A 14,770-nucleotide genomic window follows, 5' to 3' on the forward strand; every position below is an offset into this window, starting at 1 on the left:
CGGACTTACGCCTGGCAGCGCTTGGCACAGTCAGCGCTGGGGCTGAGATCCAGTCGGTGCCAGGCACTGCCAGGCAGCAGCGGCGCGAGCGACCGGGTCCTCCTCGGTGTCGATTCTCTAACAGCTCCTACTCCCAGGGCGCACTCCAGCTACCCCTCTGGGCTGTCTTCCAGCAGTCGCCCTTGGGTCCCGGGGGCTTTCCGGAGTGAAATCGAAGGTGAAGGAAACAAGAGGAGGGCGGGAGGTGGGTGGGAGGAGCCCCGGGCCGTGGGGAGGTGGGAGGAGCCTCCAGCCAGGGGGTGGTGTGGGAGGAGCCTTAGGGGAGGATCTGGGTGGAGAAAGGGGCCGGGCAAAGCCGGGATGGAGGGTTGGCCACGCAGGCGCGGGGGGCCGCGCCGAGAACCCCACGCGGGAGCTTCTGGAGTCTCCAGCCACCGCTCCTCACTTCACCGGAGAAGGGGCTGAGGCTGGGAGGGAGCTAATAAAGAGTGAATGAGCGGCAGCCGCTGTGGCAGCCGGAGTCAGCCGGAGCAGCACCGGAGCCGTGCGCCCGGGAGGCGGCGAGGGGAGGCGGTTCGCCTCGTCCCTCCCACCCGCCCCTCTTTCTCTCTCTTCCTCCAGCTGGTCTCAGAGTCCGGCTGGGTCCGGTCCCTCTGTCCCCATCCCGCATTCTTCCACCTCCTCCGAGTCCCACTCCTCACCTAGGGCTCCCCGAACTGCCATGGGTTAGGGTGGGGGCCGCGAGCCGTGCGAAGGACCAGCCCTGTACATCCGCCGGGGGGCGCGGAACCCGAAAGCCGCCAGCCGCTCGCGGGCGCCGGGCATGGGGAGCGTGGTGTGAGCCCGCACCCGAAGAGGACGCAGGGGCTGCGGAGACGGGCGCGAGGAGGAGGAGGAGGAGGAGGAGAGCGGCGGATTGCAAGGACCCGAGGGAGGAAGGGAGGGACAGGAGGGTGGGGAGCTAGGAAAAAGTGAAGCTGGGAGGAGAAGGCGGCGGAAGGTGGGGATTGATGCTTCTGTTTTTTGTTGCCGCTGCTGCCCTCGCGCTGGGAGCCGAGCCGGAGGGAAGGCGGTGGAGAGATGATTGCAGAGTTGGTGAGCAGCGCTCTGGGGCTCGCCTTGTATCTCAACACCTTGAGTGCGGATTTCTGCTATGATGACAGGTAAGGGGTCGACGGGCTCCGTGGGGACTCCGCGGTGGCTCAGAAGCTTCCCGCACTTTAAGGCTTGAAGCGCGTCTTACAGGAACTGGTCCAGCACCTGAAGGTTTAGGAGAAGCGTAAACAACACCCAGAGCAAACACCGGGACGCGAGCGCGCTGGGCGGGCTGAAGGAGTTTGGGTTCCTAGTTTGCGGCAGGTTGTTTCTCTTGGTTCTTGGCTGTTGGCGAACGCTTAAGTATCCTAGCGGAAATCACAGCAATTTGGGAAACTGTTTAATCAAGGTATTAAATGGAAAAAAAAAAAAGCCTTAGGTATTTCTTGGTGCACATTGAGCGATTTTAGGTCTGGGCTGGAAGGAAACCGCTCCCCTCCTCTGAATAGGTCTTCCCTGTGACGTTTCCTTTTATTGATGGGACACTTTTATTTCCCGAAGAAAAAAAAAAAAACACACCTTTGACAGTTACCAAAATAGTGGAAGGAGAGAATCGTCCTCTGCTCCAACTTTCCCATTTGACCTGTACGGTACTTTACTTTGAGCCAAGATAATGCTGCTGATGGACACTCCGACTCCCCCCTCCTCCCTCACCAATCGATGGAGTAGCACTTTTATAAAAGCCTGCGCTTTCATTTCTGTTTGGGAGTTTTACATTAGACGTTAGCGATTCTTTTGTGCTAATTGAGGAAGAAGACGCCCCTAGAGACTGAAGTTGTCTTCTGCATTTGGGCTAGTTTGGGTGGCTAATGAGACCTGAACTGTGTTGTCAAAGAAACTGCATCGATTTCTGGAAAATGTCACAGTTGTGCTGGTGTCTCTACCTATTTTTTAAACGTTGTTAGTGTTTAGAAACTGGTGAAAAGCTCCGATAGCCATTAGGGAAAATTCCAATTTGTGCCTTTCCGGTGACTTAATCTGATTACAATTAAAACAGATGCATAATTAAAATATATTAGGGAGAACAGCACGCCTGGCTAAACTTATTAACCGTCCTGGGGTGTTTCATGCTCCATTGAAATTAAACCATCCAAAAAGTGAGCACAGATTTACTTTGACAGCTTTTCAGCAGCCTCTCTGGGCTATGGAAAGTGAATGGATCCCCAGGGTCAGGGCAAGGCAGAGAGTGAAGTTAGAGTGGCTGATCGTGAAGGCAGAATCTTTTCTGGGTGGTAATTAGCCATCTCTGGTGTGCCCACTCTACGGGGAAAAGCATGTTCATGGATGTATGCTTGAAATCTGTGAATCTTGATTTACAGCCACGTGTCTGCTACGAAATCAAGCAAACTCTTCTTAATGCATTTTATGTAGTTTCTATCAGAGACTGGTTGATAAGGAAGCCACTGTTAGACATAAACTTTTCCTCAACTTTTAAGCAATGTATATGTTTTAGCAATTATGCTACATGCTCTGAGAAATAAATATTCTTTGTGTAAGACTGGGGTGAGCTGCTTCTGTTCCTTCCAGTTTTTTGTTACCGTGCACCTGCTATTTCTAGGGTATTGGAAGAAAAAACTTTTGCTTCCAAAGATGGGTGACTTTTCACTAAAATGAGCTCAGGGATGAATCTGAGCAGTTCCTGTTTCTGTTGGGGACAGTTTGAAAAGTAATCACTTAAGCCAAGAATAAAGAGCTTGGAAAAAAAAGCAACTTAACTGTAATATGCTAAGTATTGTAGAACGCTGTGATAAATCAAACATTCTCAGTGTATGCTGTCCTTTATTCCTGTCCAGTTCTGTAAAAAATACATGTCAGAAGAACGTATCCTGTAAAGATGAAGGCTTGAACTAAACTAAACTTGCACATACATTTTTCTATAGATTTAATGCTTATTTTGTGTTCTTTAATCATCGGTCAGGAACATTAGGACTTTGTAACTTGGGGAGAATAGTGTGAAGGAGATGATAAATTAGTTGTGCTTTGATGGTGGGCCATCGTCGTAAGTTCTTTACATACTGTAGGTTGGGTGCAATGTCAAAATTCCTGACTTAGCTACGTAGATGAACATAATGTGATGAGTTGTCCATATCATCTAATTGATAGCTTGCTCAATAGATGATACGTAGATAGACATTATATACTGATATGATGTTGAGAGCCTGTAAATATAAATTATACTTTGCTATGATTTGGAAGTGTATTTTTAGTCCAGTTTTCTTAGTAGCAGAACTGCATATACAGTCCTATGCTCTTAAAAGAGCATGAAGTCTTAACAGAATCAAACTTGGTTTTCATGTATCCTAGAAATTCTGATACACTTGTTAATAGGAGTGTGGAACTTACTGGATGTCTGCATGGCATGTGCAGGTGATTCAGTGCCAGAGTGCTCTGTAAATTGTGGCTTTTTGGATATAATTTGTATCTACCTTCTCTAACTCACAGCTCCATGTGGAACTGGGGGAGAGCTAAGGAGTCAAGTGGAAACTGTAGGATGATGATAATGTGTTTACTTCTAGTACTGCGTTTCAGACTACAGAGACTCAAGTTTAAAAAATTGTGTAAACTGCATGTGTGCATTCCACTACCCCCCAGGAACTTTGTGAAATACAGTTCTGGAAGGAGAGGCCAGTGCTGGGAGCTTGCGAGAAGGGAGATGGCTCTTACGCTTGACTTGCTTAACTAAATCAAGACTCTGCATTTTAGCTGAAGAATCTGGCATTTGCTAGAGGAGGGCTTTATATTGCTTCAGCTTAAACATTATTGCTGTGGTACTTCTCAAAGTTATCATTTCCTTTAAATATGGTGATCAAGTTTACTTTGTAAACTATAGATGTAATTACTTTCACTGTTTGATGTAACTTGGTTGAGATTAAGTGGTAATCTGAAACTTTTTCGTAGCAAAATCGATTTCCCTATGGTAAAACTTAATATTTTACAACTGTTTTAATGCTAAACTTAAGAATATGGCTGGGAAGAATAGAGTTCATCATATCTGATGAAAAAGCATATATAGTTTCAGCTTCACCGCCCCCCCCCACTCCCCTCCCCCCCCACTCCATCCCCTTGCGTTCAGTCTAGCCATGATTGTATTGAATCTTAAATTGTGGTTAGAGTACAATTGGAATTATAAATGTGCAGTCTTGGCCAAATTTGAAGTCATGATGAATGATGACTTCTTGAAGGGCTCTCTCATTTTCTGGGGAAATTTGCTGTTTAGGTCACTGGAAAAAAACTTGCTGACCCCAAATTCTGTGCCCTCTTATATGTCTGTTGAGGATAACATTGCATCATTTTCACTATGTCCTCTTTAAAAATCCTATCTTAGGTTTTGCACAGAGATAACACTCAGAGAGGAGTCTGTGTCCTTCAAAGCAACAGAAGTATGCCAGAACTGTTGTTTTGTAGTCAGATTTCATGTTGCACGTATCATCTAATTGATAGCTAGCCCTTTATGATGTGTAACACGTAAACAAGAAGATAATGCACCTAATACGTATTTTTATTCTTGTGTGAATAAAATCATACATTACTTAAAAAAAAGATAATTTGAGTATTTGGAAGTGGGAAGTGGGTTTGTGGTACTCTGAAATTTCTTTTCCTTGTTGTCCATTTTGCAGTTTGTTAAAACCAACCTTGATCGTCAACGTGACCGTTAGGTTTCTTAGCTATTCCATTGTGCAACAATCGTGTGAAACTTGGAAGAACAGCTCCACAACTGAAATTTCAACTTTTGAGTCAAAACTACCACAACTCTTAATAGCACTTTCCTGGTTTAGTATTCTTTCGGATGTGAATATAAATCTGTTTTTATAGAAACATGAGTTAATCTAAAGTCATAAAGATTTTGATTAACAGCATTTAAAATGTTAATGTTAATGTTAAAAATGTTAATGTTAATGTTAAAATGTTAAAACTGTTAATGGAGGAATTGAGATATTACAACTTTTTTTTTAAATCTTTTTTTTTTTTCTAAGGGTATTCAACTATTCCTTCTGCTTGGCCCCTTTAAAGTTATTGTCCATTTGGGTTTTGACCTGGTATGATAAGAATCCCTTATGAAATGGTCACTCTTTTAACTTCCCTCTAAAACATTCTAATAGGCTTGCAAGAGAACAGTCTGGGATTGTTACCTTAGGATTCTAGTATGTTCAACCATTGAAGTCATGCTTGGTATTTAGTGAAAGCATGTTTAGGAAGAATTACTATATAATCAAAATATATAAGGAAGGAGTTTGCTTTGTATCAAAGTTGCCTACTCAGGTTTTTATTGGAAGAAGTCAGTGTGTACAGGGGTGTTACTGTACTCTGATTTTCTCTCCTGAGTTTATGATATACTGAAAAAAATGAAGTGGATACAGTTTATAGTTTATGAACTATTTTAATGTATTTTATTTTCTAGCTAAGTTTAATCAAATGTATGCAGGACAGGTTCATTTTGCAGTTTGAACAAATACATCTCTTAATAGTAAATTAAAATTAGGTGAAGCCAGTACGGACTACTTTGCCTTACTTCCGATGAGCCTGTCACATGTGGTTTATCCTAGCAAATGACCCAGAGACAAGCACTGAATGGCCATGTATAAAGGCGATACGGAGAATTGCTGCTTGCCAGCCATGCGTCTCTTAGTTGTGTTTCTCTCTCTATATATTATAATAACAATATTATTATTATGTGTGTGTGTGTGTGTGTGTGTGTGTGTGTGTGTGTATGAGGTGGGGGGCTATATTATTATATATTATTGTTTTACATTTTTTGTCATCTGCATTTAGTTTTTTAGTACTAATGTGCCCCTAGGGGAACCCTTAATTCTCTGATGCTATAATTCTGAAACAACTAGAACCTTTTGGATTCCAACTTGAGTTAGGAGCACAATTTGTCTTCCCAATCTCTCTGTTGCTCTTCTGCATGCTAAAAGCACTTCTTTAAAAATGCCCATGGTGTTCCAGCTGTTCATCATAGGCAAAGGGAGCATATCTTCTAAAACAGGCACCTTCATAATGTTAGGAAAGGGCATAGTTTACCCTTGTCACCCTGAAAAATGTGTGGCTGACAAACCTAATAACTTTATCATTCTCACTTACCATGCTTTTAATACAATAACATATACCTTTTAAGTTTTTTGATTATTTTCTTATAAGCTAAATATCACGTAGCTTTGGGTACCTACTTTAATGGCTTCACAAAGTGACATGTGTGGCAGCTTTGATGGAAAGGACAAATGGGTTGTTGAATGTAAACACCCCTCTTCTGTGAATAGCTGTTCTCATTTGGAGCCTGGTTGAAAAAAAGAGGAGAGACATATGACCAGGAACTGTGTACGTTCTGTTTTTCGTGAAGGCATCATACTTTGAATAATTACAGGTGTAACTGTGCACAATGCTAGATAAGTTTCTTTGAAGATTTTATTTGTATGTACTTTTGAGGTATAAATGACTGTGTTCAGCAATTCACTAATTATGAATACTCCTACACATAGGCTTCTCATATATATGATGCATAATACAAACAGCGGCTGTTCACCCTCGTCAGCAAACATCGTTACCGGTCTGTCCTTTCCTACTGTACTATAGCTGGTATTGTAAACTCTTTGAATCTGGGAGTCTGATGATAAACTTATAAAAATGCTGATAGATTGTACTTTAGCAGATTCACTTGCATTTAGTCATGTTTATTTTGATTGATACTCGTATTTTAAAACTTTTATTGGGACTCTGTTGGCTTCTTTCCCAGAACAGCTGTGCTGAGGGTCCATGGTAGGTGGTTTGAACTGGCCTTGTTGTTGGTCTGGTGCTCACTGGCACTGTATTCATACACGTAGAAGCTTTAGAATACCTCTCCCCAAATGTGTTTTTCCTGTTTGTCTGGATCAGTTGTTTTCCATGGAGGGAAACAGTGGTTGAATACTTTGAGTTAACTAGATTTGCCTGGACTGGTCATGGGGATTGAAGGCTTTTGCCTCAAAGATGTTTTTTTTTTTTTTTGGCTGTAGTTTCTAGGCAGATAATTCCATCAAGATGCAGCACTATCAAATTTCTATTGATCTCCTTTCCTCCTCTCTGACAGTTTAACTTTTCAATCATATTTGTCAGTTTCTCTGGTACTCAAGGTTTCTTGGAGCAAAATGTATAAATGTTTGTTTCAGTCTTTTAGAAACTCTTTGGGATTACAATTTTGGGTTCAACCATGACTTTTTTTTTTTTTTTTTTTTCTTACAGGTAAATGGGAAAGAACTGAGTAAGCCTAACTACTCAGAAAAAAATTTTGAAAAAGGCAGGAACACTGAAGTGATTGGTTTTCAAGATACTACATTAAAAGTTGCTATCGTGTGTTTAGAGTAGTTTGTTTTCTTTAAGGGCATTTCATAAGATGCAGTTAATTTGAATGACCAGAATGATTATTTTAAAGATGAGATGAGCAGAGAGATTTTTATTGGCTCAGGTCTAAAAAATTAATATGGAAAAGAGATTAGAATTGAAAATTCTAAATTCACCTTTAGATTTCATTTTATTGTGGAATTAAATGAAATTATATGTACACTTATTTATTCTAAAAGTTCATCTTTAGATTCCATTTTATTGTGGAATTAAATGAAATTATATGTACATTTATTGATTATAAAGGTATGCACATGCCACATTGCTTGAGGGCAGTGCTGCAGTATCTGTTTTAAGAGTACCTTAGTATTTGGCAGAGGAGATGCTACTGAGCTTATGATAATTTGATGTAAGCTTTTGTTTCTTGTTTTCTTTGCTGGGGCATCTTGTGATACCAGAGTGAGGCAGGATATGAGGCGTGGCCCAGCATGTAGTTATAGTTCAGGAGATTGACTAAATTACATGATTTGTCAAATGAAACGTACATTAGTGCCCTTCCAATAGCAGCTGTGTGTTAGGTGTTGGGAAAAATGAAATGGTTCTGTCCTATCCCTTTGCCTTTGATGATTGCCCTTCATTTCTGTGGCATTTATTATAATAAATGTGTCATTATTTCACTGAGACATCATGTTTAAAAAAAAAAAAAACAAAACCCAGCAAGTTCACTAAAGGCTTGTGATTATGATTTCATTAGCAAACAGTGTATAAAAATTATTGCCATAGGGTAAAAGGAATTTACTGACATTTGAAACTGAAAAATTTCCAAGTTTTGATAACAAACATGCTTTATTCCTAATTGTGATTCCAGATTATTGATTTCTTCAGAAGTAGAAAGTTTTGACTGCAGAATCCTAGAGATTCTCCCTTGGCATCATTTAGGAGTATTTTAACTTCAAAGGATGTGTTATTTGCTGAAGAGTGGCCACTGGGGCGCAATATGGCTCTTGACATTTTGAACAGTGTTAAATGATGATACTGAAGTATTTCAAACAGCCATGTTTCAGCATTGTTTAAAAATCCACTGGGAAGAATGGCAATCCATATAACCCTGCATTCTTGGAATTCTTTGGATATTAATTTTAAATGCAGTTCACAAGTTTGCATTTTATAAAATAAGTTTTTTTTTAAAGATGAGTAAGTCTAGTAAAATTTTTTACAGCTGTGTCTTATGAAATTTTGTTTTCTTTTTTGAATTGCTTGTAAGTATTCTATTAAGAGACTGAAAGGATACAGACCATAGCCTTGTTTGTTTTTGCTTTAATCTCTTGGTCGGGTTCTATGTCTATGTTTAGAACATTGTTACAAAGCATATTATTATTAAATTTCTATTATAAACCCTAGATTATAAAACTAGTCTTGGAGAGAGGCAGATAAGTGAAAACACTTTGGGAAAAGTAAACATCTTGCTTTTGTTAATTTCCAATTTGTTCCACAATGAAGGCAGATCTACCCTGCTTTCTTTTCTGTTAGTGGCATCCCTTGGATTAATACTGAAAGTCAGTAGTTTAATTCATTACAATGTCGGTGCATGTTGAAGCGCTATCTCTGCAGATTGTGTCTGCAACAGGGGATAACATAGGTGGTGGCTTTACAGATTACATTGACAGGCTCGACCACTTTTAGTTTGGGGGAAGATGCTTGTCATTACAAAGCCATTTAAGGGAAGTGGTTCTTGAGGTAATGCTGGCAGCTGAAATACTCATCTGGGGACCTTTCTCATTGTTTTATAAACTGTCTTTTGGCTACTTCTGCCTTCTTATCTTTAGGTTTTAAAAGGTATTGCACATACTGAGCCTACTGCCTTGGATTATAAAAGATGTCTTAAGTCTTAAGGTAGAATACTTGGGTACAAATATTTTGTCAAGTGTACTTCTTTTAGAAGAGGATGTTCCCCTCCTCCTCCAAATAATTAACTATAGGACTGCTCTCTGAAAGCAATTGAGAAGAGCTCATTTTGACAAAGCAGGCTTCTAATGACAAATTTTCCAACTACAAATTTGCAGAAGAAAAGTTCTCAGATGATGAAGAAGTTTAATCAGGCAAAAAGACATTTTTATTTGCAGAAATAGGCCCTTTAGAGGGAGGCAATTATTTATAGCTGATGTGAAGAACCGGTATACCTGAATTCATTTGGTAAACCTCATTTAAAATAGGAAGGTTATTCTATTGGAAAAAAAAAAATGGTGCTGAATTGTGTCACTGAATTTATATTAAAGAAATAAGGTTCTATACTTTAACCCATTCCCACAGGGTTATGTACTGATTTAACCAAAGAAAATGAATTTAAGATTTGAAGAAAATCTATGAAAGACACCGGTGTGTAGCCTGAAATTACCAAATATACTTTGCCACAAATATCTAGTCTTTCATTTAAAATATCCCATTAGAAAGCATCTCTAGGGTTGCTTCCTTCGCCTTTATATTTAAGAGTCTGTATTTTTTCTTTTAAAAGCAGTGGTGTTTTGGGCATTTGTTTCGCGTTGAACAGAAACTGAAATTTCACTGTTGGAAACCTCCTGTATGTCATCAAGCCATTTCTATGAGAGAGTAGCTAGTAGCTCCTTTGGAACTCATGCCTGATAAGATTGAGATGCCTGTGGCAGACAAGGGGGCTTTCGACGTTGTCCTCTCTCATCATTTGCTCCCTGCCTTCATCCTTTTTTTTTTTTTTTTAATGTTTATTTATTTTTGGGACAGAGAGAGACAGAGCATGAACGGGGGAGGGGCAGAGAGAGAGGGAGACACAGAATCGGAAACAGGCTCCAGGCTCCGAGCCATCAGCCCAGAGCCCGACGCGGGGCTCGAACTCACGGACCGCGAGATCGTGACCTGGCTGAAGTCGGACGCTTAACCGACTGCGCCACCCAGGCGCCCCCTTTCATCCTTTGACATGGATGATTGCCTTTTAGGAACTCTTTTAAAATGCACTTTAAATCTCTAGTTTCTTCAAATCAGAGGGATCCCTCCGCACTTCTCCTAAAGATACATTTTTGAACTGGGCCTGGGCCTCTTGTTGGGTGTCTCTCTCTCTCTCCTCTCTCTCTTTTTTTTTAAGAGAGAGAATCCCAGACAGGCTCCATGCTCAGTGCCTGACCTGAGCTGAAATCAGGAGTTGGGCACTCAGCTGACTGAGCCACCCAGGCACCCCCTGAATCTCTTTGCATCCAGGTATATATATATTTTTTTTTTAAGTCAGTGCTTCCTAAACTCCCTTCTACCTGCAAATCACCTGGGGTGTTAAAATGTAGGTTCTGAGACAAATCAAGAAATAAACTCTTAACTATAGAGAACAAACTGACGGTTACCAGAGAGGAGGGAGGTGGGGGCATGGGTGAAACAGGTGCCAGAGATTGAGGAGGGCATGTGTCATGATGAGCACCGGGTGATGTATGGAAGTGTTGCATCACTATGTTGTACACCTGAAACCGCTATAACACTATGTTAAACTATACTGGAATCAAAATGAAAACTTGAAGGGGGGCGCCTGGGTGGCGCAGTCGGTTAAGCGTCCGACTTCAGCCAGGTCACGATCTCGCGGTCCGGGAGTTCGAGCCCCGCGTCGGGCTCTGGGCTGATGGCTCGGAGCCTGGAGCCTGTTTCCGATTCTGTGTCTCCCTCTCTCTCTGCCCCTCCCCCGTTCATGCTCTGTCTCTCTCTGTCCCAAAAATAAATAAACGTTGAAAAAAAAAATTAAAAAAAACTTGAAGGAAAAAAGAAAGGAAAAATATATTTCAAAAATGCAGGTTCTGGCTGGAGTGGGGCTCAGAGTACATGTCTGTCTCTCACAGGTGCAACAGATGATGCTGGTTCATGGACCGCACCTTGAGTAATAAGGCTCTATTTCATTTAAATGTATTACATCAGCTCAGTCTGTTTCACAGACATTTGGAAAGATTGCCTAAATTCCTGAATTGAATAAGATTGAGGATAAGGTGCCTGTTCTCTGTGTAGCCGTTTGGCCATTTTACTTCATCTTTATGTTTTGTTTTCACATTTGTTCAATCATGACATCTTTAAATTGATCAGATGGATTTGAGGTATTGTGTAGATTTTGAAAAGGTGGAGAGCCTGTTGAAATTCTAGGAGATGATCTCTGCTGAAATATCTGTCACCATCTTGTATTACAATATCATCTCCTTTGTAACATTAGTGTGTAGACAGATGTTGGATTCTGATTTTGACAAATAAACTGATCTGCAATTGCCTTAGGCTTGGACTTGAAAAACACTGATGCTTACACTGAGTCTCTGTAGTCAGTGCCGTTTTTGGTTTGTGCCTCTTTTGAACAATTCCTTGTAAGGAAACTTGACTTACATTACGTGAAGACTTTACAGACTTTAGACAGGCACCACAAAATAGGTGTTTAGGCAGCTGAGAGTAGGAAAGATTTTTATATACTAATGGTATTTAGGGTACTGGGTGATGTGGTCATGTGAAGGTACCTACACAGGATTAGAAATACTTGAACCCATGTAATTTTTTTAACCTGGCACCTTATGCCTTAGCCTTTGGGCATTTTGGGGGCTTTTCTGAATAGATGAATGCCCTATATATCTGAAGTTTTAACTTCCTACTAATAGACATCTTTTTTTTTTTTTTAAGCTTATTTATTGATTTTGAGAGAGACAGAGATAGCGTGGGTAGCAGAGAGGGAGAAAGAGAAGGGAGACAAAGAATCCCAAGAAGGCTCTGTACTGTCAGCTTGGAGCCTGATGCAGGGCTCGAACTCATGAAACCGTGAGATCATGACCTGGGCCGAAACCAAAAGTCAGACGCTTAACTGACTGAGCCACCCAGGTGCTCCCTAATAGACATCTTTTTAAAGAACTCATTCTAAAATCGGTAATGATTATTCCTTTTTTTTTTTTTTTTTTTAATACTGTGCACTAGAGGCAGTATCATGAATGAACATTGAGCCAAGATCAAAGGCTGGCATTTAAGTCTTGCAATTACTACTGCATTGAGCTACTTTGCTCTCTAAAACTTTGTCTTATAATGGATCAGGAAGTGGAAATAATAATAACTGCTGACCACAGAGTGAGGATGAAGTGAAATAGTATGACAAATATTCTGTGTGTGTTTTAAAAAGCTGCATGGGTATATACCCTTTGATGTAGAGGGTGTTGGACCTGAAGGTGACTCTCAGTTATCACTGTACATTAGCGTCTGAGAACAGAGCTGTGTCCCGTTCCAAGCTGTTGCTAACTTTTCCACTTCCAGTCAGTGGTTGAGCTCCTGCTGCCGCAGCTGTTGCGCCCCCCACACCCTATCTCTGCTTCTCATCTCTGTCCACCCTCTGTTGGTTAGCAGTCCTTAGTGTGACGGCAGAAGCGGTTTTTTGCTCTGCTGTATTTCTTTTCTGTTGCTTTCCCCATGCTTCTGGTCTCCGTGCACGAAGGCTTATTTTGAATAGACATTCTGGCCAATCTGAGCACTTTTTTTCCTTCTGCAGAGTAAAAGGACCAATTACAGTGCATCGGGTGTAAATAATCTTTGGTACTTTGGTTCTGCTTGGCAGGATGTATTATTACTGGGTACTCATGGTTTCCCTCTTCAATGACAGCCCTTTTTCTTTTGGGAATACATGCAGATTCAGATCAGTTCTGGAGGCTCGGTGATTAGGAAAGCTGTATGTCAGATGAGCCAAAGTTTTCCTGCGTTCAAATGTTTGTGTGAGTCAGTAATGTATTGAGACTTTGCAGTGAGTATGTTTAGTATATGTACTGGAGAGTAGCACCTAATATCTAAACCTGGTGATTCATTTTTACAACTAATTAGAAAATATTTCCTTCTTTAAACCTTCCCAAACAACGGGGTGGCAATAAGACTATAAAAACTTCAAAGTCAGATAATCTAGGGATTTAATCCCAGAACTATTACTTGTTAATGGTATAATTTTGATTGTTACTTAAACTCTTTTAGCCTCTGCTCCCTGTTCTATAAAATTAGAGTGGTAATACCTCCTTGATAGAGTTGTGGGGAGAATTTAATGAAATAAGCTACATAATTAGTGCCTGGCACAGTGTCTGGTCTGTCTAGGGTACTTAAATATTTCTCTTGAGAAATTATTCATTAACTATTGATTGCTGGTAGTTGAAAATCACTATATAATAACATCTGGAAATATTGTAGAACATTTAGGGGCATTTCTTTCGAAAGCAAATATTAAACATTTAAACTTGTTTTAGTAATTTTTCACTTAGAATTTCAGATAGATGTAGGATAACTGAAAGGGTTCAGTGAACTATATATTATATTAACTATGAATTTTGGAATGTAATTTTCATCTCGAGTTATAAGTTTGGAAAAATGATGCTGAAACTTAACCATTTTATATGCATGCATGCACACATGTAAATTTTGCCAATACAATGTTTGTAGTGTATACTCAATTAAAAGTGCATATGAAGAACAGAACTAGGATTTCTTCCATCTTCTTTGTAATTGATACTCTTCTTTAAATTTGATGATACTGTGCATAGGAGTATATGCAAAATTATGATTTTTTTTAGCATCTTCTAAGAACTGTCCCACTCTATAATGCGCATCTTAGACAATGAAAAAGCTTAATGAAAATACACAATTGTTTTCGGTTTCATTGTGAAAGGTTATGTTGAGTTAAGAGTTAGCCCGAATCCCAGAAATACTTATATATCTTTTGTTTTTTTTTTTTATTTTTTTATTAAAAAAAATTTTTTTTTTTTCAACGTTTATTTATTTTTGGGACAGAGAGAGACAGAGCATGAATGGGGGAGGGGCAGAGAGAGAGGGAGACACAGAATCGGAAGCAGGCTCCAGGCTCTGAGCCATCAGCCCAGAGTCTGACGCGGGGCTCAAACTCCCGGACCGCGAGATCGTGACCTGGCTGAAGTCGGATGCTTAACCGACTGCGCCACCCAGGCGCCCCTCTTTTGTTTTATAGTGAGCAAAACTGGACATAAAAGCTTATTATTTTTTGAAACCTTTTCTGGGAAGCTTGTTATGCTTTCTCTCATGAACTTACTCTCTTACCAGGACCTATAACATGCATTAATTTATTTATAGGTGGTTCTGCATTTAAGAATATTGACCTCTCTCCTGATTAAAATAGATCTTTCTTCACATTTGCTTAACATTTTTCTAGCGAATCCCTATATAAAGAGAACACATAATCTTATAACTCTAACATTTCTTGCTTTCCTTTTTTTTTTTTTTTTTTTGCCTAGAAAAAGATTGCCCCCCTCTTCCCTGCCCCAAACCACGAGATAAGCTAAGTATATTGAAGGTTTACCATATTGGTAACACAGCTTTCTTTTTAAAG

The 14,770-nt window shown here is 40.3% G+C and overlaps 1 protein-coding gene across 1 annotated transcript in view; it reads left to right on the forward strand.

The window, feature by feature from the left end:
* Nucleotides 1-327: 327 nt before the first annotated feature.
* Nucleotides 328-14,770, forward strand: part of TMTC2 (transmembrane O-mannosyltransferase targeting cadherins 2) — a 403,012-nt gene continuing 388,569 nt past the window's right edge. The window contains exon 1 of the mRNA XM_030323323.1: nt 328-1,163. Coding sequence (XP_030179183.1) covers nt 1,081-1,163 — 83 coding nt within the window. The 5' untranslated portion in view covers nt 328-1,080. The remainder of the gene's footprint in view (nt 1,164-14,770) is intronic.

Source organism: Lynx canadensis, chromosome B4 (assembly GCF_007474595.2).
Source record: "Lynx canadensis isolate LIC74 chromosome B4, mLynCan4.pri.v2, whole genome shotgun sequence".
Taxonomy (NCBI): domain Eukaryota; kingdom Metazoa; phylum Chordata; class Mammalia; order Carnivora; family Felidae; genus Lynx; species Lynx canadensis.